The sequence below is a fragment of the Terrapene carolina genome, unplaced genomic scaffold, assembly GCF_002925995.2.
Source record: "Terrapene carolina triunguis isolate 2854851 unplaced genomic scaffold, T_m_triunguis-2.0 Scaffold93, whole genome shotgun sequence".
Classification (NCBI taxonomy): domain Eukaryota; kingdom Metazoa; phylum Chordata; order Testudines; family Emydidae; genus Terrapene; species Terrapene triunguis.
In genome coordinates, this window is record NW_020664444.1 from 23,056,655 (window position 1) to 23,081,929 (window position 25,275).

Below are 25,275 nucleotides of genomic sequence, written 5' to 3' on the forward strand. Positions count from 1 at the left end.
GATAATAATAAGGGAGGGATAGAATGGCAGCTGTGTCACTTCAGATTAGGGAGAGACAAGCAGAGAGCTATCTGGGCTATAGATATGGAAACCAGCAGAATGAGAATACACACATATGGGTTTAACTGGAATGAGGGTTTCACATCTATGATTAAAATAAATAGGCTTAATCATGAAAGTGAAAAATAACTTATCTCCTTATTTTTTGGGGTCTGACTCCTGACTTTTGAGCTCCAAGTTTTGGAAATACTGTACATTACCTATCACCCACTCTTTTTACATGTCCCATCTTTACAAAGATCATCATCATCATCATCATCATCTTCCTATTATGCCTCTGGCGTTTAGGGCAGTGCCAAAGCTCTCCCACTTCTGTCTGTTTCTGGCAAATCTTTCAATGGTTCCCCAGCTGTGCCCCAGGTTTTTCAGCTCGGCTTCCAGAGCTCTTCGCCATGTTGGTTTTGGGCGGCCTCATTTTCGCTTGCCTTCAGGTGTCCATCTTATTGCTACTCTGATGATGGAATCAGTTTCCATCCGAAGCACATGACCGATCCATCTCCAATACCTCCTGGCAATGACAGCGCTCAGATCTTCTTGGCTGCACTGTGTCAATAGATCTTGGTTTGAGATTGTTCTGGGCCAGATACGGAGGATTTTTCTGAGGCAGGTTGTATGGAATGAAGACAGTTTGGACATGTCATACTTTCTCATTCCCCAGCATTCTGCACTATAAAGTAGTGTTGAAGTATGCAGCTCTGATAAGTCTTGAGTTTGGTTTTGGTGTTGTATTTTGATGATTTCCAGACTGTATTTAAGCTCCTGAAGGTGTTCCTGGCTTTATTGATTTTGTTCTGGATGTCCTGGCTTGTTCCACCATCCTGGCTGATAGTGCTGCCCAAGTATGTGAATATTTCTACATTGGTGAGAACATAATCCTCTATCCATAACGGTGATGGTGAGTCAGTATTAAAGGTCATGATATCGGTCTCATTTTCAGTCCAATTTGCTCGCTGAATGCGTTGAGTCGAGTTGTTTTTTCTTGTATATGATGTTGGGTATGTAATAGGAGAACGACATCATCTGCAAAGTCCAGGTCTTCGAGGGATGAGAAGAGTGTCCATTTAATGCCTCTTGGCATGTCTTCTTTTGTACGCCGCAGTACCCAATGTTGAAGAGGATTGCAGACATGACACATCTCTGATGTACTCCTGTTTTGACTTCAAAACTGAGCTCACTGTGATCAATGCTGCATGTAAAGTTGAAATAGAAGCTTTTCATGACGTTGATTACACGGAAAGCAATTCCATATGCCTGCAGAATGCACCATAGGCTGGTCCTGTGAATGCTATCAAAAGCCTTCTCAAAGTCTATGAAATTTATGTAGAAGATACATAGATACAAAGAAGATAAACCTAGATAATAGGTGAAGATTCATCTTCCATGCATCGTAAAAAAAAAAAAATCTCATAAGTAGTCTTGTATCCTGTGTTACCTGAGAGAATTGCTGTATTGTCCCAATATAGTATAACTGTTCTCCCAAAGAAACAAGTGACTTGTTTGATTTGTTTTTAATTTATGTCAAAGGTGCATTTTTTAGTTACATTTAGTTATATTTTTTAACAGAGTGCAGTCTCTAAAAGGTGCTTTTTAAATAAATCAATAAATAAAATGTAACAGAATAGGAATATAGTTAATATTTCCAAGAAAGAAATATTTATTTTTTCATCAGGCATTTTAATGAAAATAATACAACTCTTAAAATTGTTTAAGAGCAAAAATATTGGGGGTGAGGCGTTTTGGGAATATAAAAACATGAGAAAAGTATATTAAACAACTTATTTACTTTAACAGAACAATTCTAATGTACTGTACCATAACTTGATTATGATTATTTTATAAAAACAGGAAAAGATTACAGGAACATACATTAAACCACATCAATGAGCATTACTGAAAGTAAAAAATTGCAGGAGACAGGTACCAATCAAATAATCAATATGCAGGAAACAACTACATCATCCCACTTTAAAAATGAAAAAGAATGTTGCAATTTGATTTACTTTAACACACAAACAAAATTGACAGCTACATCATAACTGCATTTCGAGTTAGTTATAAACTATATACTTGATTCCTGCAGTGGGAAACTTTCATTATTCCACTTCACAGACCCAACAGAAGAACAAAAGTGTAATTCAGGAACACAAAGGAAATTATGTGAGTTCTATGTTGTCAATTCCTTGGAGAATAACCAGCTGTATTCAGCTAGGATTCTGTTTTCCTATCAAACTAACAACTGTTAATTGTGTGCTCCCTATATTTTGAGGCAAAAATTACATTTTTTAAAAAGAAAAAAAATTATGGGCATGTTGCAAAAAATGAAAATCCATCCTCTTGGATAGTTTCTACATGGATTCCAAGATTTTTGCAATACTTTGTTCTCAAAACCTATACAAAATCTGTACAGTGATATGTTTAGTGTCATATGTTAATAGCTGCAGCGAAAAAGAAAGGCAAAATGTATGCACTCTTAATTGGCTTTAAATGTGTACATCTGGCCTTTTAAAAAATAGAGATGGATAGAAATGGCCTCTGAAACCACTTATGCCAGCTGGATAAGCAAATGCAGTGCAAGTTTCCATTCACTCATACGATTGGCAAAACTACCTCCAAATTTCATCAGCATCCAACAGGAAGTATGGTAGGTTGTGCCACCTGTTATAAGTATAAAATTTACTACTTTGGTGAAGTGTTTTCTGTTCTGTCAGAATACCCCACGAAGACTGCATTAAAGTAAAAATTAGTCCTTTCAAAGTAAACTAATTTAATTTACCAAGTCAAAACTATCATATACACCTCAAGTTAAAAAAGACCCACTTCTTACTATGTGTCATCCCCTATATGATCTCTCCCACAATTAGCATTTTTGTCATCTTTAAGCTTTTATTAAAATACCATACCTCCATGTTGCTACCAGTGAAACTAAACATGCAAACTAGTACATTTTTGCTGTGTTTAGTAAGTAATCCAGTTTAGTTAACTACTGGGACAGCATCTATCCCCTTTTCAATAAATCGGGTCTGTCATGTTGTTTTATCATCAACATTGCTTGAAACTTCTCCAGGAGCTCTTTGCTCAATTTTAGATCAAATGAGATTGATAACCAAATCAACATATCAAGCATATCACTTTGTTTTACAAATTCCTGTATCACAAACCCAATGGGGTGTGTCCAAGGACGGTGTACCTGGTTTACATAAGCTGTTGATAATATTACTAAGAATTAAAGTGGAATGTTCGATGTCATTTGTATATTTTTATTCTGAATGTTCTTTCAACTCATGGCTATTGCATAGCAGTGCTGGTGTCAAACTCTGGGATTAAATGAAAAGTCTGGGCATGTTGTGAGTTCAAAGAGTTTCCTTCACTCAGGTGATTAACACGTCTTTGTTTCTGTGCCTCACAATAAAATCAATTATGCTAAAAAAGTTCCCTTACAACACATGTGAGATAGTCACATTGAACATAAACGTAACAACCTGAAAGTGTTTAACTCAGGAAAAACAGATGCTGTGGTAAATAGGACCAATAAATCAATCCATCAAGTGTACCATTACAATGTTATGAGTCTGAAGTGTCAGAAATGTGATTTCAGTTCTCTCTCGTCTTAGTTTACAGTATGCCATTTAGACAGAGGTAGACTTCACTTATTTGCTGAGACTTGAATCTACTTCAGTTATGACATGCTACACTATATTAAATAATATTAGACTCAGATGCACTGCCTGTAAATTCTTAATAAGGTAGCTGCCTGCACACTGTCAGTTAAGTGCTCAACTGGCTATCTGTAATCAATTAAAATTGATAGTTAAATTCTTTTAATCTTTATTACAGTAAATGGAATGCATGACATTTTTAGTATACTTTTTGTATGCTAGGATGGAAAAACCAAAATTATATTTCCCAACATACACTGCTATTTTATTTAATGAAAAAAGGCACCCCACACTATAAAAATGAGACTAACTCTATGGTAAATTTCCCTTTCTTATACTGCATCTTAGTCATGGAGTAAGTTTATTGCAGTTTGTGCTTCTGTGACTTAAGGCCAGAATCACTCTGGTGGCAGGTTGTTTGATTTATACAGAAACCTTATTTACCAAGATGCACAGATAAGTAAAAACAGTTGATTAAACCTAGTTGTACAGTGAGCTTTGCCATTTATCATTTTGAACAAGTTAATAATGGTACCTAAGGTTTAGTTCACAAATTACTAGAACAATTACTAGAAATTACAAGAACAAATTAAATTTTGAAGAGCACACAACTGGATTCTATTTCTCTCCCAGTTTTCTGCTTCTTCAATAAGAGTCCAAAAGTCTCATTCTAACGATATTGCCGATGGAGACTACCTTGACACTCAACTTCCTACACAGGCATCGGTTAAGGCTGAGAGACTGTATCATGGGCATGCTGCACTGACCTGCAGTTGCGGATTTTAAACCCCCTCGGGATAGGTCGGTGTGCTGTTCAATTGGAGAAAAAGTCAGTGTAACATCTTTAAATGTTAGAACAGAGACGTGATGAGGAAAGAGGGACACGGGTAGAGTGATACCAGAAAGATAATGCAGATGTAGTTGAATTTACTTTCTAGCCCTCTAAATTCTGTTTGTGCACATTTTGGAAGGGCGGAATTAAAAAACCAAAGCACAAGAGAATAAGAACAAAATGCAGCCTCTCAGGACCAGCTAGTTAAGACAAACAGTATTTCTACTAGGAAAGCCTATTCAGGTATTAAAGTAGCTGAAATTCTAGTGAAGGTCCTAAGGAAGGAAAAATAAATGAAGTACGACTGTTAATTCCCTTTTTATCTATCACTGGTGGGACATGTTCCCAATCTAACAGACTTCTAACGGAAGCTAAAGTTAGTACCAAGACATCAGTCTTCATTATGCAGCTACATGAAGAGAATACCATTTTTTTTTTGGTCAGTTCCTTAAAGGAAATGGGCAACTTTCTATTAATTGGGGGGCAGGGAAGAAGCTACTTACTCAAGTCAAGAACATCATCTGTTTTTATTAGATCCTCCTCCCTTGTCAATGGCAACTGAGTTTCTGGCTCGTCTCGCAAATGCAGTGACAGTGAACGGAGCATGAAGAAAACTCTGATTGCCTAAAGAAATTAAAAACATGTTAAATTATTCTGCATTAGACTAAAGATAAAGATATTTCATTGTGCAGAGAGAGAAGTAAGTGCTCAAAGAGTTGTATAAAAATACATCTATGTTTAAGACCACTGACTAAATTGTAGTGCAGTATGTCAACTGTTTAAATTGAGAAAGCACATTAGTGTACCAGTTTGTCAACAAAACTAAAACAGAGCAGAACCACACACAGTGGATTTTCCATCTGGTAAAATCAGCAGAGAACACATAGTGAAGGTGTACCTCTACAATCTAAGATCATAAGGCAGGTGATAGTTTAAAGTGTGTGGACCAATTTGAACTATCCTTTCTGTTTAAGGGGGAAGAGTTTTTATTTATTTTTAAGACAGGACTAGTAGTATAGTTAGTAGCACTGGGCTCTCGCTTGGGAAGCCCAAATTCTCTAGAGTACTTTTTGACCAGGAATATTGTAGTGATGATACCCTCACAATTGCTGGGGAGACATGGATGAAAGGAGGGGAAGTCAACAGGCGACACACCCAAGTGTCATGTTAGACGATAGCTTGACATCTTCAGAGGGAACTGAAGAGGAAGAAGGTTTCAGGTGCACTACAACTGATTTGATGGGTGGAGTGTCATTGTTCAATGTAAAATGAATGCTCTTGTACAGCTAACTAGCTTGAATATCACTGACCCCAGAGTCAGAAAAGCGCAGAGAGAGAGAGAGAGAGCGCATGAGCATCTACACATGTGCAAGAAACAATAACTTAGTGTGAATCACATTCAGATTGGTTGTGTACTTAATGTGTTTATTACAAAGACAAGGTAGGACCAACACAGCTACAACACCACTGAATACAACAATGTATTTATTATAAAGCAGTTACAATGGACTGACAATAAAATAACAAAATAAGGTATTATGTTTCAGAAAGAGTTCACATTTTTTACATGGAGTTTAAAAAGTCTTAATGTTTAATAAAAGTTCTTATATATTTGAATGTTTGTTCAATGATTGTATAAACACACCAATTAATGTTTATTAGACAACGCCTGCACTCTTTTGACCCACTCCAAAAACTGAAAGCTTAAAATATAAAACAAGTGCTCAATTTGGTAGTGGGAGTAAGTTTTTGTTAAACAGCTGTACACAGGTGGGATGTATTTCCAGGAACATACACATGAAAAACCAACTATGAGCTCATATTTCATTCTCTTTTCTGCAGCCACCATTTAATGTTAAAAACAGTGACTGACCAGAGCTGGAGTGAAAATTAAAGCCATCTGTAAAAAGTTAGCGCAGCTTAAAATTCTGTACAAATACCACCACTCCTCATTCCCCATTATGGCTTAGTTTATGGAATCTGTGCTCAAGGATGTTATAAATACGTGCTTACGAGGGGAACCTATTTTAACTCTTATTTATGGACAGCACACTTTTACCAGAATTAGCCTAATGGAAAGTCTGAAGAATGCATTCATAACACATGAAGCGAATGGTGAGGTGGTGGGTTTTTTTGCTAAGTGTAAAGAAAAGAGCTCTTTTCCTGACAGTAACCAAATGAGGGGAAGAAACCAATACTGAACACAGGGGCAAAGAGATACAAAGTATGTCATGCTTGACTTTCTTTCACCACCAGAAACATCACTTTAGAGAAAATTCAGAAGCCTTAGAGTAGACTGGTGATATTTTAAAATACATCAGGGGCAAGTGATTCAGATCTCCTTGTCACCCACTGACCAAATGCCATGCAGCAGAGGTGAACAAACCAGCCCAAAATATGGCAATGTGTCTGTGGATTGGTGACTATGAAGAAGCTCATAGGTAGTTACCAGTGACCTACACACAACTCAGCAAATGTGAGATTATGCCTACTTGGAAGGCAGGGGATGGCTAGTCACAAAAAACAAGGTAGTACAAACAGCTGCTCTAAGCTACATATTCCCATTACACTGTCTAGAAACATGTACAGCAAGATGTTAGTGAAGCAGCAACTTCTGTCCCACAACTTTTACTCTCTTCAAAGTAGGAAATAGTGTACTTGTGTAGGATCAATCTAAAGGAAGAGTCTCGTACAGGAACCGCAAGCTTATGAACAAATTCCCATTTTGACTTTGAGATGCGAAGGATTTTGTTGGTTTAGGTAAAATATTTATCTAGGTCTTTCTTGGACATTTCTGCTCTAGATTTTTCCTTCTGCCAGGGGCAACAGCTCCTTCTTCCACACATTTGGTATTCGGAGCAACCATTATAGTGAAGGTGATGCTATGAAAAGGATATGGCATTCCAGCTATCTCCGTTAGCTCCACTGCCTTTCCAGGTCCAAAGTTGTAATTAGGGCTCTGAGGAAGAGGGAAATTGAGCAGGGACACAGTCCGATTTGAAGAACTGATTACAGATGCGATCTTTTTTTCTTCAGGACACCTCTGCAAACTCCCACTTCATGGGGTAGTTTCATAATCAGTACCACACTCTCTGGAAGGAGGGACAAGTCTGTATTGATGGTTGTAGTACACAGCAAATTAAGCATCTGACCAGGATGCTAGATCCAGTGACCTAGTTAACAGTATTTTGTGGAATGTGAATATAACCCCAGGTTGCAGCACTGCATATTTCTTCAGTTGGGATAGGACAGACCTACTATGTGGAGTGTGACCTAAACCCCACTTAGAGCAGAACAAATGTTTATTTGTAGCTTTCTATACCAGCCCTAACCCATTCTGATAAACATGGCAATATAATTGCTTGTCCCTTATTAGTACTATCCCAAAATGAAAAAAGTGTTTTGGCGATTTTCTAAATTCCTTGGTCTTATTTGAATAGAAAACGAATGCCCTTTTTGCATCAAGAGTAAGCAGTTTTGCCTCACTTGGATGTGAATGAAGTCTGGGAACAAATACTGGTAAGTTAATGGATTTATTGAGATGGAGTTCTGTTGCCACTTTGGAAAGTAGTTTAGGATGAGGATGGAGGACTATTTTCTCTTTGTGAAGGACAGTAAAGGGTTGGTTAGCCATGTGGGCCTTTAACACATTTACTCTTGCAATACATGTAATTGCTATAATTAAGGCGGTTTGGATTTAATGGTTAAAAAAGAAATGTTGCCCCATGTCACATAACCCCTCTTTTGACATAATGCTAATCTGAGATCCCGTTAGAGTTGGCTCTGACTTGGAAGTAAATGTTCATTAGTCCTTTCATTAAATCTCTTAACTGTGTCATGTGTGATTAGAGTCTAGTGTGTGGCTGTTTACAGGAAGTAGCATTCTACTCGTTCCTATCTGGGGGATTACTCAACTGCAGCGGCGTATGGGGCATACAGGAAAACTAGATGTCCTTGGAGCCTAAAAGGATGCCTGCCTGCCCCTTCCTGTCCCCCCGGCTCACAATTCCCATTTGAGTACTTCAGGAGAGACCCAATACCTCTTGGGGCTTTACTCAGTAAGTCAGTAGCCATTTTGAACATGGAAAGCAATTTCTCACTTATCCCCGTAATCCCACAAGGGTGCAGCTGGCTGAACTATATTACTGTGGTAACATATTATGAGCTAAATGAATAAGCAATGATAGAAACAGTATATTCATAACATTCTTGGAAATATCTGCTGTTTCACTTTTTCCTCACAGATATAAGCAGGCACCAGCAATTACACATACATGCAAAGATATCTAAAGCACAAGTACTTATGAAATAGAAAAGTGCTGATCTCCATAATAACAACGAGGAGTCCGGTGGCACCTTAAAGAATAACAGATTTATTTGGGCATAAGCTTTCGTGAGTAAAAACCCTACTTCTTCAGATGCATGGAGTGAAAATTACAGATACAGGCATAGATATAGTGGCACATGAATAGAAGGGAGTTACCTTACAAATGGAGAACCAGTGTTGACAAGGCCAATTCGGTCAGGGTGGATGTGGTCCACTTCCAATAATTGATGAGGAGGTGTCAATACTAAGAGGGAAAATTGCTTTTGTAGTGAGCCAGCCACTCCCAGTCTCTATTCAGCCCAAATTAATGGTGTTAAGTTTGCAAATTAATTTTAGTTCTGCAGTTTTTCTTTGAAGTCTGTTTTTGAAATTTTTTTGTTGAAGGATGGCTACTTTTAAATCTGTTATTGCATGTCCAGGGAAATTGAAGTGTTCTCCTATTGGCTTTTGTATGTTACCATTCCTGATGTCTGATTTGTGTCCATTTATTCTTTTACATAGAGACTGTCTGGTTTGGCCAATGTACATGGCAGAGGGACATTGCTGGCACATGATGGCATATATAACATTAGTAGATGTGCAGGTGAATGAGCCCCTGATGGTGTGGCTGATGTGGTTGGGTCCTCTGATGAGGTCGCTAGAGTAGATATGGGGACAGAGTAGGCAATGGGGTTTGTTACAGGGATGTGTTTCTGTGGTGTGGTGTGGTGTGTAGTTGCTGGTGAGTATTTGCTTCAGGTTGGGGGACTGTGTGTAGGCGAGGACTGGCCTGCCTCCCAAGGTCTGTGGTCCGTTTTCCAGGATAGGTTGTAGATCGATGATGTACCGGAAAAGGTTTTAGCTGGGGGCTATACATGATAGTCAGTGGTGTTCTGTTATTTTCCTTGTTGGGCCTGTCCTGTAGTAGGTGACTTCTGGGTACCTGTCTAGCTCTGTCAATCTGTTTCCTCACTTCCCCAGGTGGGTATTGTAGTTTTAAGAATGCTTGATAAAGATCTTGTAGGTGTTTGTCTCGGTCTGAGGGATTGGAGCAAATGCGGTTGTATTTTAGGGTTTGGTTGTAGACAATGGATCGTGTGATGTGTCCTGGATGGAAACTGGAGGCACGTAGGTAAGTATAGCGGTCAGTAGGTTTCCGGTATAGTGTGGTGTTTATGTGACCATCATTTATTTGCACTGTAGTGTCCAGGAAGTGGATCTCTTGTGTGGACTGGTCCAGGCTGAGGTTGATGGTGGGGTGTTGAAATCCAGGTGGAAATCTTCAAGGGTCAACTTCCCGTGGATCCATATAATGAAGATGTCATCAATGTAGCACAAGCAGAGGAGGGGCACTAGGAGACGAGAGCTGAAGAAGTGTTGTTTTAAGTCAGCCATAAAAATGTTGGCAGACTGTGGGGCCATGCGGGTACCTACAGCACTGCTGCTGATTTGAAAGTATAAATTGTCCCCAAATCTGAAATGGTTGTGGCTGAGGACAAAGTCACAAAACTCAGCCACCAGGTGTGCCGTGGCCTCATCAGGGATACTGTTCCTGACAGCTTGTAGTCCATCCTCACGTGGAATATTGGTGTTAAGAGCTTCTACGTCCATGGTGGCCAGGATGAACATAATGAACATCTTAAAGTGGCAAGGCCAGCATGCATAGTACTGCACTCTAAATACCAAGGGGAATGAAATTTCAAATTATGATTCTTAAAGGGAAAGAACCATTTAAGAACTAAGAGCTTCCATACTGGTTCAGACCATGACCCATCTTGCTCAGTATCCTGTCTCTGACAGTGGCCTATATCAAAGTTTCAAGGGAAGTGTACAGAACAGAGCAATTATGGAATGATCCATCCCCCGTCGTCCAGTCCCAGCTTCTGGTAGTGAGAAGTTTAGGGACACCCAGAACGTGGGGTTGCGTCCCTGTCTGTCTTGGCTAATAGCCATTGATGGATCTATCCGCTATGAACTTATCAAGCTCTTTTTTAACCCCAGTTATACTTTTGGCCATCACAACATCCCATGGCAATGAGTTCCACAGGTTAGTTGCGTGAAAAGATACTTCTTGGCTGTATTAAATCTGCTGCCTATTAATTTCTTCAGTGCCCCTGGTTCTAGTATTGTGCAAAAGAATAAACAACACAACACTTCTGTATTATTTTTTTCCACACCATTCAGGATTTTAAGACCTCTGTCATCGTATCTCCTCTTAGTTGTCTTTTCTAAGCTGAACAACCCTGATCTTTTTGGTCTCTCCTCATATGGAAGCCATTCAGTACTCTTGATCATCTTTGTTGTCCTTCTCTGAAACTTTTCCAGTTCCACTATATCCTTTTTGAGATTGGGGAAACCATAATTAGAAAGAGTATTCAAGGGGTGGAAGCACCACAGATTTATATAGTGACATCATGATATTTCTCTATCCCTTTCCTAATAGTTCCTAACATACTGTTATAGCCTTTTTGACCGCTGTTGTGCATTGAGTGGAAGTTTTCAAAGATCTATCCACGATGATTACAAGATCTTTCTTGACTGATTCAGAAAGACTAGGCTCAGAAAACAAGGCAGTATTTACATCTTATTTCTTCCTATATAACATACTCAAGATCTGGTCTTTCCCTGTCCTGAGCACCAAAATTCACTCAGGCTCTTATCTCACATCCTGACTACCTCAAACTTATCTCCTCAATCCCATTTAAAATGTTGCTAAGACCACCTTCCTGGACAGGATTTCCTGTTGAGTCAATTAACTGACCTTTTCCTTTGCAACCACTACAAGATGCTTCACAATTTAACCCCTCCTCACTGCTTTAATATAATACTACATTGTAGTTGCTTTTTTGTCATCACTGTTGTCAAAAATGCCAGCCTCCTTTTTCTGCTTCTCCAACAAGCATCCTCTATGTCAACCCCCGTGGGGGAAATGACCATTCCCATGAAAATTTGGGAACCCAATACATACCCTCATTCAAAGCCCTGCTTAAGACTTACTTCTACTACAGTGCCAGCAGAACACTGCCAGGTGATGATGTTAACAAATGCAACCTACAATTACTGCTACCAATATAATTATCCTTCTTTATTAATAGGAAAAACCTTATACCTACAAATGGTGTGCACTGTTATGAAAAAATGTTTTTATTACTCTCTTCCCACTCCCACCTGACCCTGTTCTGTTTTACCCAATGGTTACTTCTTGCCAAACTAAGATTAATGTCTTTGGGGCAGAAAAAGTATTTTGCTACATCTATACGTCTAGCACAATGGAGCCAAGTTGGTGCTTCATTCTGCTACTGAAGGGTGAAAGACAGTGAAGCAAACTTTTGATTTTGGTATAGGATAAAAACTGTAAGTGTGGTTAACAGCATGAGATCAGTAAAGGAAAATTTACACGGAATAGCAGAAAAAGCATCCTAAGATGAGAGTCATTAGACAGTGGAACTCCTCCATAAGAACATAAGAATAGCCATACTGGGTCAGACCAAAGTTCCATCTAGCCCAGTATCCTGTCTTCTGACAGTGGCCAATGCCAAGTGTCCCAGAGGGAATGAACAGAACAGGTAATCATCAAGTGAGCCATACCCTGTCGCCCATTCCCAGCTTCTGGCAAACAGAAGCTAGGGACACTATCCCTGCCCATCCTAGCTAATAGCCATTGATGGATCTATCCTCCATGAACTTATCTAGTTCTTTTTTTGAACCCTGTTATAGTCTTGGTCTTGACAACAATCCTCTGGCAAAGCATTCCACAGGTTGACTGTGTGTTGTGTGAAAAAATACTTCCTTTTGTTTGTTTTAAACCTGCGGCTTATTAATTTCATTTGGTGACCTCTAGTTCTCGTGTTGAGAAGGAGTAAATAATTCCGTATTTACTTTCTCCACACCAGTCATGATTTTATAGACCTCTATCATATCCCCCCTTAGTCATCTCTCTTCCAAGCTGAGAAGTCCCAGTCTCATTAATCGCTCCTCATATGGAAGCCGTTTCAGACCTCTAATCATTTTTATTGCCCTTTTCTGAACCTTTTCCAAGTAAAATAGAGAAAACTCCATTGCCCAATTCAAATTAAAGTTACCATATACAAGAAATACTGTAGAGAAAACATTTCTGTAATGGATGGGGTATGAACTAGGTGACCTAACTGGGTCTTTTCCCATCTTTAGTTTTGATTCTATGGTGTAATTTCCAGTATATTGGCCAAAAATACTTTAAGAGTTCATTACTATATGGATAATAGTCATAAGTTTAGCTGTTTAATTGATGCTCTGTGTTGACATAACATTTTTTCCATGGAAGGTGCAGACAGTTGCCTATTTAGGGAAAGTCTTAAGTGTCATTTCACCAAAGGATTTAAGAAAAGTAGGCTCACTCACTCTTCGTGTTCTTTCCACATCTCCACATGGCAGTCTTTTCACAAAATCAATACCAGTTAGTGGTGTCCCCGTTGGTGGGAGCAGAATGGAGGCATCCATCATCAAGTACTCGACATTCATGGGCTTACTCTATGAAAATAGTTCCACATTCAGCATACATTACAGCAATAAAAGAGTTCGTAAATTCACTTTCAAATGCAACTTACCATTTCTAACAAACCCCAGAAGCAGCATACCTGATATTTTCAGGACTCTTGATATGGTGTGTGTGCACAGATATAGATATAAAATTTAAACCAAATATACTCTATGTCAATATTTGCTCATCAAGGTAAAGCTTGGCTTTTTTCCCCAAACAAAAGTGGACCAGATAAGTAAAATCCCAAACTTCTTATGAATTTATTGATGTACTGCAGTGCACCCAGAAAAGGAAAGAGCATTACAGTGCATATAAAATAGATGTTAATATGTATTTCTAACATTTTAAATCTGAAGTTTGCCTACAGAGTACATGTTTTTTCAGATGGTGTCCCAAAGGAAAGGGGAAAGTAGGCATGTAGGATGGCGGACAACTGAAGCCTACTCTTGTTATGACGATGTGCCTCCAGATGCTGCAAAATAAGACAGGGCTGAAACAGATAAGGATCTAGGCACTGTAATCTCAAACTGGTGTCTGCCACAAACAAAGGTTCTGACTGCAGGTCCCCATGGCTTGCTAATAAAACAAAAACAAAAAACAAACAAAAACCAGACTTCTCAGCATCATACACCTTTTGAAGAAATTCCTAAGATATCTAAAACGTTGCATAACTCAGTTAAAACTGTTTTGGTGAATAAGAAATGTGGTGGGTATTAATCTGCAAGGTTAAGATAGCAGAAAAAACAACATGGAAGTCTAAATTAATGATAATGCTATTGTGAATGCATAACTACAAGAAATGAACAGCTCTGAGATAAGGTGAACCAGCTAGCTTAAAGATCAAACCACATTCAGGAACCAAGTTGATCAGGTTTCTTACTGATAAAGGTGAATGAGTTCAAAAATGAAGCTAACATTTCAAAATACGGTTCTACCCTGGAAAAGTAAAAATGCAGATATGGCACCATCTGACTCAGATCTGCTGATGCTGGTGAAATACAACTTTTTACTCCTTGGCCCTGCAGAGACAGCAGTGAGTGAGCTGGTTTCTAGTCCTCACCTGCTTCAAGAGAATTATTCACTATGAACAAATCATATACCCTTGTGCAACCCTGTTAAAGGCAACAGAGATGCACAGATGTCACGGAGTACCTCATTTTGCCTAAAGAGCCTCTGTTACAATGATTGTGCTTGACTTCTCATCTGCTAGTGTAAATCAGAAACAACTCTAGTCAAGTTACTAGATTTACATCAGTCTAATGTTGGCATAAGGTGGGAGAAGAATCTGGTCCGTAGATCTCAGAATGAGTTTGCAGAACTGCTAGAGAACAACTTTGATCTCATAGCAATGGACTCAGTGCCAAGTAGAGAGGCAATACACATGGAACCATTCAGCACTAGTTTTTCAGGCACTTTTCAAAATAGAACCACACCAACATTCAATGAAAGCTACACAATACTCAAAGATTGGAGGAAACATTTCAGAATATTTCCAACCTCCCCACTTTGAGCAGACTCACAAAGTTCCTCCCAATATTAAAAGATTTTTTTGTAATATACAAACTGTAGGTTGTACACTTCAATATGAGACTTAATTGTTGTGCCTCCTGCTATTATCTAACAGGAAAAAATATTTCTGACACTAGCAGTCTGGCAACCCAAGGTCAGAGATGCCCAAACACTGTTTTAAGACATGATGTTTATAGGTTAAATATTAAATCTCTGCAAAATCAAGGACTGTTCTCTGGCCAGCATTATGATTATAGCAATGTCAACTGCCACTAGTATCATTGCTCAGAAAAACCAGTTTTAATTAAAATTGTCTAAACTTGAGTTGACAAGGTATAAATCATGAAGAGATTATTACACAGGGTGTTATGCTGCTGGAAGTGCCATCTTTCAAATATGATGTAAAATCCAGGCCCTCCTGTTAGTTGTCAGGAAGATTCCATTCCCCATTTCACAAGAGAAGCGGTGTTTACCCAAACTGAGATCTAGCATGGAAACCAGGGTTATTACAGTCTACACAATTCACAGAGGAAAAGAGGATTTTTTTACCTTTTTACTTGATTAGTGTTTTGGCATGCTGTTAAACAGATACCACACTTCTCAGGGGATTAAGTGATATCTATGCTTTTTATAGAATTTTTTGTGTGGAATTTTTAGATAAAAGGCTCTATATAAATGTAGACATGCTCCTCTGAGCAAAAACACATGCAGTTTTATTATTCCAGTCCTATAAATAAAATCCTTGGTATTTTATGAAGTTTTACATCAGCATTTCTATTTTAACCTCTATTTTCTAATCACTTACTGTCATACTCCTATATTCGTCTTCAAACATATCCAGAAAAATCTCTTCTCCCTTAAAAAAAACCAAGATATTATTTCTCTATGTATAAACATGTACGTTATGGATCCTGGGTCATGGTTGAGAAGCCATCTGTTTTTCATTACACACATTTCTCAGAAGTCACCAGTAAATTAAAGTAAAAAGAAATCCTGCATCATCGTTCAGCACTCAACATTCTTTTAAGAACTTACCAAAATAGGAAAATGTCATGTCTGTTCATTGTTTTGGGATATTTGACATTAGTTTATTGTTAGTAGGAGTTAAAGTGTCAGACTGAATATTTCAGTTCTCTCATGATTTGTTTACAATGCACTAAAAGAAGTGAAATGCTGTAAACATCTCACTTAAATAGGGGGAAAAAGAAAATATTTAAGATATTGAGAATAAATTATGAGCCATTCTAAAGATCACTGCTGAGCAAGAAGTGTCATTAATAACCATGTGTCTCCCTAATGCTGACAGCGTCCCTGATGTACTCCAATGAGGTTTAAGCTTCAGGTTCCGTTCCATTCATAAGTAGCAGAACCATGTAATAAAATACAATCATATACCTCTGATACCTTGCTTGCACTCTACTCACTAATCCATGTCCAAGACAAAATTGTTACTAACCTGTTCTGTAACTGTTTTTCTTCAAGATGTGTTGCACATGTCCATTCCACTTCACGTGTGTGCACAGCCAGTGCACCAGAGCTAAAGATTTTTTCTTAGCAGTATTCCTCAGGATGGCACATGCACCTTTTGCATGCTTGTGTTACCAGCTAATGATATAAAAGGTGGAGCTGCCCCCAACACACCCTCAGTTCCTTCTTACCAGATAAATTCCAATGTAGAGTGGAAAAGGTATGGGTTGTGGAATGGACAAGAAGAATGGAGAAGAACCAGTACCAGTAGGCCTACCGCCTGCATGATTGAAGAATCTGGCACCGAGAATCTAGCACTGAGAGGCAGAGTAAAACTCTAGCTGCTGCACAAGTCTCAGGTGTTGTCGGCACTGAGACACTTCCTTGGCCCAGCAGTTGCTGCACCACAAGTGTCAGCACCACAATAAGAACTGGCCTCGACGACCCAGAAGCCAGTGCCAGAGTCAATGATTCTTACAGAGATATAGCAGAGGTCGGTACCAGGGTGCGTTGTCTACCTGCCATATCTGCTACTCTGAGGATAGATGGCAACAGGGATCTCAGTCTCATGCCAGAATCAGATCTACCCATATTAGAGGAATGGTGTTCACTGGATCTCATGCGTTTTTCCCTCAGCACGAGAGAAGAGGATTGGTGCCTTACCTTTGATGATGATCTTTCGGGGGTAAATGAGAATGTCCGGAGGGGCACATACAGCAGACATGGATGTACTTGGCATCTGCACCAAGTAGGAAGGTTCCAAAGATGGACACAAGACAGCCTCCATAAAAGCATGGCACAGTCTCACCTCCCTGTCCTTTTTTGTATGCAGCTTGAAGTCTTTACAGATCTGGCAGTGTGTCTTGAATGTGGCCCTCACCCAGACACTTCAGGCACCGGGAACAAGGGTCACTCACTGGCAGAAACATCTTGCAACCAGCATAGGGCTTAAAACCCGAGGACCAAAAGGCATGGCTTGGTACTGAATGGTAACACCTGACCACTAATTGGGATTCAATGCCAGTAAACCAAGAAAAAGAAAGAAAACCTAGACAGACACACATACACATGCACTATAACTATACACAAAGATACAGAAAAAACCACTGACATTTGGGAAAGACTTGAGTAAACAAGTCAACATGCTCTGACAACGAAAGGAACTGAAGGGGTCAGGGGTAGCTCTGTCCTTTATATCATCAGTCAGTAGCATGAGCATAATAAAGATGCATGTGTCACCCCAGTAGACACCACTAAGGAAAAACCATCTCCAGCTCTGGTGGACTGCATGCGCACATGCCTGAAGTTGAGCGGACATGTGCAGTCATGAAGAATAAGCAATTTGCAACGCCCATTTTTTTTTCCAGTAAAGAAAACCAACCAGTATAATGATTCTGTTTCAAAGGCAGAATTCTTCCCTTACTCAAAAAGTTAAGCTGCCCTGAAAGCAACAGAGAGACAAGGTGGGTGAGCATTCTGACTTCAGAAGTTGGTCCAATAAAAGATATTACCTCACTCACATTGTCTCTTCAATATCCTGGGACAGAAATGGCTACAAAGACACTGCATACAATATTGGCAATATAATTTATGGTATTAAACTCCATCATTTTCTTTAAATATTGTGTACACTTTTTTCTAATATATGCACACAGTGTAGTCTACCCTAGTTGGAAGAGGAAATATTTAAAATAAGAAAGGATTAATTAATTTTATCCACCTCTTTAAAAAAGTACCTTATAGAAGTGTCGCAGAAGATGAACACTCTCTTCTCTTGCACCCTAGAGAGAAGAAATAGATCAGTGATGATCTGATCAATACCCAAAATTAAGGTTACTTACTTGCAACTAGAGTTCTTTGAGATGGACTCTGCATATTTGCACTCACGGGACATGCATGTGGGTGCACTGAGACAATGGCCACTGGAGCACTCGTGTCCCTTCCTGCCCCTCCCCAATCCCGAATGTTCTTGGGGTCAGGCTATAAAAGAAGTTGTGGCACTCCAGCCACCTCAGTCCCTTCCCTCAAGTCTGCTTCCTCAAGTCTAGTTTATAAAGTCAAGGAAGAGGGGAAGGTGGTCAGGGAGTGCAAATATGCAGAGTCCATCTTGACCTACAGTTACAAATAACATACTGTTATTTCTCCTTCGAGTGACCTCTGTATATTCCCATGTATGGGAGAGATTGGCAAGCAGTAGATGCAAAGGAAGGCAGGATGAGAAGTCCTAATTAATAATGACAGCTTTCAGAGTAGCAGCCGTGTTAGTCTGTATCCGCAAAAAGAACAGGAGTACTTGTGGCACCTTACAGACTAACAAATTTATTTGAGCATAAGCTTTCGTGGGCTACAGCCCACTTCTTCAGATGCATATATGTTCCATTCTATGCATACGAAGAAGTGGGCTGTAGCCCACGAAAGCTTATGCTCAAATAAATTTGTTAGTCTCTAAGGTGCCACAAGTACTCCTGTTCTTTTTCCTAATTAATAAGTGATTGAAGGACTGCTCTGCCAAACAGCTTCAAACCTGGTCTTGCGGTTTAGACAGCAATGTTTTGTAAGAATGTGAACTAGAGCTCCAAGTTGCGGATTTACAGATTTCTAATTGGTATGTGTCTGAGACACGATACTGAAGCTCCGTTGGCCCTAGCAGAGTGAGACCTTATACGTTCCATTCCTATTCCTGAAGTGAACGTAAAAGCCTCTCCTGTACAGACTTTGACCCAGATGAGTGATGTTTAGGAAGACGTAACTTGCCCCTTTTTATTCTAAGCAAAGGAGATATAGCTTTGGTGAATGTTTGTACTATTTACATGGTAATAAAGAGTTAACTAAAGCTCTTAACATGAAGAGTATGCAGTTTGGCTTCACCCTTCTGCACATGAAACTCAGAGAGAAACAGAAGTGAACTGATTAATGTGAAAATCTAACTACTTTAGGGAGAAATTAGGGAGTGAAGATGTACAACTATTTTGTCCTCATTAAAAAAAAACTGTAAACGGTGGTTCTACCATAAGTGCCTATAACCTGCTCAATCACCTTTCACACAGAACTGCCTCCAGGAGTGCTATTTTTAGAAATGAAATAAAAACAAATTCTCCCATTAGCTCAAATGGGCGTTTCATTAAATGGTGTGAGAACCAGATTTATATCCCACCAGGATGACACAGTTTAATAGGAGGATAAATGTTACGTCTCTTTAAAACATTTCTTAACTGTTTCAAAAGAAAACACATTTTTATCGTCAAAAGAATAGAAGGCTGATATGGCAGATAAATGAACTTTAATTAAAGACAGGAACAAGTCTGATATTTTCAGCTGGAGCAAGTATTCCAGTATACACTGAATTGGGCATTCAAAGGGGATGTATTATTACCTGCTGACACTGTGAAGTTTTTCTGTTTTAAATTGTACCATTTGAGTAGATTCTTTTCTGGAGCTCACGAAGACATTCTGAACATCAGTAGCACAAAGTAGCTCAAAGTCCATTAGAAACCTATTGCCCATGTGGTGACATGCAGAGTGCTTTGATCTAGATGACAGACTCCATTATCTTGTTGGATCAGTAAATATGGAGTAACAGGCAGCATTTTGTAGGTTCCTTCTAAGCGGTACAGTAGGTCTGGTGACCATTGTTCTCTAGGCCAAGCAGGCGTGAATAAGATTATCTTAACCTTGTCCTGATTTACTTTTCTTATAACCCCCTGCATAAGAGGATAGGAAGAAAGGCACGCAGGAGTCCTTGCCTTCATTATATGCAGAATCAAAACTCAAATGCCTGTCTCTCTCTGCTCATGAACAAAACTTTTGACATTTCACACTATTTACAATGAAGTCTATGTTTGGGTGTCCCCACGATGCAAAGATTTCCTCTGTCATTGGTGTTTTCAGTGACCACTTGTGAGCATCTATTGTGATTCTTCTTAGCTGGTCTGTGACAGGTGCATAAGAATACATCATTCCCATAAAACTGTAACCTCTCTGCAAAGTTGAGTAGAATAGGAACCTCCCTGTTTGTAATATTGTTCATAGCCACCTAGACCAACTGTGCTGGAGACGACGTAAGAAAGTTTTTAATGCCTAACAAATTTCTCTGAGCTCTAGAAGGTTTATATGTAATTTAGTCTCTGGGGGATTTTAGTGTTCCCTACGCTGTGAACCAGAAGCAGTGAGGCCCCCATCTGTTGCTTGACACATCAGAGGTAACTGTTGTAAATGGAGCAAGAGGGCTGAATGTCATATCCCAGAAGACATTGCAAGTTGAGTGTCCCACCTCAAAATCGCAGCATTGTCTTTGGAATGGTTAATTTTCAATACATGCTGTCTGTAGTCTGTATCTGGTTGACAGCCAGTGATATAAGGTTCTCATTTTGAGATTAGCGTATAAGGTGACTTATTTTGAAGCTAAAAATTCCATCAACTTGAGGTAGAACACTACTTAATGTCCATTCAAAAGGTAAAGAGCTTTTATAGGAGATTTGTAAGAGTAACTTCTCAATTTATCAAGAACCGAGGTCTTTCAAAGGGAGTATATGCAGAAGAGAGCATTGTAAAGGTGTTCCTTTGATTACATAACCTATCCAAATTGTTCACATAAATTCCCTCTTATCTGAGTTGCCATCACAGATGCATATTTTATAAAATACTCTGTGGCAGCAGAAAGTTCAAAAAATGATCTTGCCCCACTAAATGAAGGTATTTGCAATGAGTGATTCTTTTGCAGATATGGAACAGGTATCCTTTAAACAGAGACCAGCAAACCACTCCTTAAGAACGGGAGAGTATGGTCGAGGCTCAGGTCTGCATATGGAAATTAATTTTCCTGATGAAAGCTTCTTAAGGTCTAGTATAGAGTGAAGACCATCTTTTTTGGGAATCAGAAAGTACCTTGAATAGAACCCTGTGTTTCCCAATTTCTGTGGTACCTCTTCTATTCCTTGGTACTACCCTCTTTCAAGGAGGGCAAGAACCAATTATCTCAACAGGTTTTTGCAAGGAGGGTTCCTGAATAGGGAAATGGAAGGATGAATAGTTTTGAACTGTATTGATACCTCTTGTAATTTCTAAATTCCACTGCATTTTCCTGTAGAAATGCAGTGGAAAAAATGATGCAGTCAGGCTCTAAATTGAGGGAAATACGCTTGAATTAGTACTGGATTGTAGTTCCTGGGCAGTATGTCAAACTTTGGGCCAAAGGCCCGACATCATAGCTCTCAAAGATGATTGTTTGCACTGATTCTTGAAGTTTCTTCACACTGAAAGGGCTACTAAAGAGGATATTGTTGGTAATAACATGGTCTCCTGTGGGGAAGTTGAAAAGAAGAAGACTATGATGGGGTACCTGAAAACCAGCTTTCCTCTTGGGCTGTTGCTAGATGCCCAGCAACCTGGAAGTGTGTCTGGACTAACTTTTCCAGAAACCTCATTAGTTCTGGTACTAAACAGTCCTTCTCTAAGGGAAGATCCCCAAATTTAGACTTTGTTTCTGGAATTCTTGAAGATTTAAACCAAGTGAACCTTCTGATAGAAATTGCAAAAACTACAGCTCTAACTGCAGAGTTGGAAGAATCAAGAGATGTTCCCAAGTCATATTTTGCCACTTGCTGACCCACCATAATGATGGCATTTGCGAGTTCTCTGTTAGTCTGGGAGAAGTTCAGTAGGCACTGCTATTTTTACCCAAATGTGGTATTGGTACAGCATGAACACTGCTTGTTACTTCACTACTCAGACCTAAAGTGGAGGAAGAGAAGGCTTCCCCCAACCCTCACAAATCCATCTTCTTTCCATCCTTACAATGAAGCAGTATAGAAGGACTGATCCACCTTTAGACTTCTGAACAGCCACTTATATCACCAGAGAGTTTGATAGTGTGCGTGTGTAGGAATAGGAGAAGCCATTTTGGGGTAAATGATATAATTTGTCTGTTTATTTTCAGATATTGGTTGAACTAAAGCTGGGCTTGCCCACATGAGCATCACAAGTTGTAGAATTCCATTTAATACTGCTGAGAGACTATACAATGTCAAAGTCTTCATATGAACTCTTTTCTTGAAGTAGTTGGTATTTTCCACTAATTCGAGAAAGGCAAGAGCATCTTCAGATGAAGATGAAGCAAAAATCACTCTCAAGTTTTCATCAAGGGATAGTCAATCATCAAATACAGGATCTGTTTCCTGAAGTTTGTGTAAAACCATCTACTCTCCATCTTCCAGTGTATCTTCCACTACAGTAGGGAATTGTTCTTCCTCCTTCAGTTTTACAGACAAATCCAGTATCTTTAGATGTGAAGGTTCAAAAGGAGACCAGCATTATCTGGTGCAATGATTGGAATGAAGGTATGAGTAATGTCAAGGAGCTGGCCAATAGTGCCGTCTCTGCCACGGCAGCATTCACCAGTCTAGCCAGTAATCAACAGTCTGATCAATTAATAAAAAAATAATAAATATCCTTCTTTGGGGCAGGCAAGACACTCTGTGACACTGATGCTGGGAAGCCTGAAGGGCAAGCAGCACAGGGCTTAACGCCCAGCTGCTTAATTTTTGGATCTGCCATCAAGGTTTCTTCCAGGACTAATGCTTGGAGCAGCCACCCTAACCCTAAAATCCTAATATAGTATAAAGTTTTGTTAGAATATGTTCAGATTTTTATTAAAGATAGCTGGGCAATTTAAGAAGGATTCAGAGCAATGATCTAGAGCAATTCCTAATCCATCACCGTTAGTAATTGGAAGGAACTGAATTGGCCAGACAGCCAGGCCCTCTTTCCCAGCCTCCCTCCTATGTGTTCAGGAACAGTGAGGAAAGGGGCAGGAGGGAGTGCAAGAGCACTCCAACAGGCACTCCTAGTTAAGGTTCCACTGTCTCAGCTCTATCCAGTTGGCATATCCCATGAATGAAAATATGAAGAAGCCACTCAAAGGAGAATTATTTCCTGATAATTTCATAGAGAAAAAAAGCTGATTATATACTGGGCATGGTTTCTATCCACTCAGCCTCCCAATCTTCATCTTGATGAAAAGAATAGGAGTTTTGCATTTACAAAATGCCTTTCATCTGAGCAACTCAAAGTGAGTCACAAACAATTAACTCTCACTGCACCATTGCGAGATGGGGAGCATCCAAATTTTACACAAACGCAGGGCATGTCTGCACTGCCCCGCAGTTCGGACTCTGGGGGTGCGAATAGCAGTGCACACCAAAGCGCTGCCCTGTAACTGCCCCATGCGGATGCTGCATGAGAACTAAAAGGTTCCTAGTTCCCATAACTTAATCCTCTTCAAAACAGGACCACGTTAATGTGAAGTAGCAATTGTTTAGTTTGCACCTGCAACATCCACACAGGGGAGTTACAGTGCAGCACTTTGGTGTGCACCGCTATTTACACCCCTGGAGTCAGAACTGTGGGGCAATGCAGAAGTGCCCTTATACACAGCTATGTTGACACTTTCCTGAGTTCACACAGCAAGGTGATGGCAAAGCTGAGAAGACAACCTAGGAGTCCCAACTCCCAGTTCCTTAATCTAACCACTAGACAGCCTCTTTCCTCAGATAGTTCTGTGCAATTAAACAAAGGTATTTGCTGTAGAGATGGATTATATGAAACTAAATAGAACAGAATGATCTGTGCAGCTTTAGTTCATGTCCAGCTGTCATTGTAACCAACAAAACCATTACTTATGTGGGCCCTAACACTAAAACACTTTCCTTAAGGTGATGGCTAAGTACCACTAAGGAACACACACTTACCTCAAGGCAAGCAAGGTGAACATCTTTTATAATACTGCCACTTTTAGATAAAACCAGCTGCTTTAGTAATAGACAGCCCAGTTCCAGTGTTGCAAGACGAACTTTTCCATCTAAAGTAAACGGTCAATTAGAATTATTGTACAGGGTATTTACTCAGGAGAAATCTCCTTTTTACTCAGAGGCTTTCCATGTGTTTTCCATTTCCCCCCCCCCCCCGACTATCCCCACAATGGCCACACACAACAAAACCAAAATATACTACAACACTATGATCTACACTCAGGCACATAAGATTATGACCTTGCAAAATAGTTCTCTCTCAAGAGAAAGTTGAGGTTATTTCTGTCACTGATGGAGTCCACTACTTCTCTGGGAGCTGTCAAATCACCATTGCCAGGAGACTCAGCCCCAGACACATAATAATACTAAAAGCAAATGTTTTGGCTTTGGGCTAATCCAGACTTCAGCAAACAGGATTTTTCAAACATTTGGGGAAAGGAAACCTTAAAAGCACTCTTCTCTCCCCATCCCCAGCCCACTCCTTCAGGTTGAAAAACTGTGCTACACCAGTGAAGCTTTCAGGAACAAAAGCATAATCATCATCATTCACTGTCATGGACCAGGATCTCATTGTGTTGACAATATACAAACACAAAAAACTGTCTCTGTCCCCAATCTAAATATAAGATAACAGACAACAAGTGTGTATCTTCTCTCATCTGTATCCACAACAGGTGGATTGATGGGAGAGAACAAACAGCCAACATTGGTCAGCATGACAAGCAGCAGTCTCAGCACACCAGCAGTCTAATTTACGTTTTTTCAAGGCATTAAGGAAAAGAGTTTTAAGGAGGGATTTGAAGGAGAACAATGAGGTAGCTTTGCAGATGTTATGGGTAGTCCCTCCTATGCATGATGGGCAACTTGGAAGAACACACAGGGTATTTATTTGAAAAACAACAAGTGTGCAGTTAAGGCTGGCATCGCTGAAAGAGCAGGAGTGGGAGTCAACATCTCAAAAGCATATGAGACAACAGGTAGCATGGGATAGGCAGTGAATGGCCTTGAAAGTGAAGACAAGTAACTTGTGTCTGATGTGGTGGGGAAGGGGGAGCCAGCGAAGGGATGCAAAGTGGCAAGTGACAGACAAAACAACAAGCTAGGAAAGTGATTGTTGCAGC

General features: G+C 39.6%; 1 protein-coding gene across 5 annotated transcripts in view; it reads right to left on the bottom strand.

Annotated features, from left to right (window-relative positions):
- Positions 1–25,275, bottom strand: part of CLEC16A (C-type lectin domain containing 16A) — a 187,169-nt gene that overhangs the window by 91,314 nt on the left and 70,580 nt on the right. For all 5 annotated transcript variants that reach the window (XM_026650649.1, XM_026650650.1, XM_026650648.1 and 2 more), the window contains 5 exons: positions 24,095–24,204; positions 18,086–18,130; positions 15,688–15,738; positions 13,235–13,363; positions 5,052–5,172 (listed from right to left, as the gene is read on the bottom strand). In XM_026650649.1, coding sequence (XP_026506434.1) covers positions 5,052–5,172; positions 13,235–13,363; positions 15,688–15,738; positions 18,086–18,130; positions 24,095–24,204 — 456 coding nt within the window. The remainder of the gene's footprint in view (positions 1–5,051; positions 5,173–13,234; positions 13,364–15,687; positions 15,739–18,085; positions 18,131–24,094; positions 24,205–25,275) is intronic.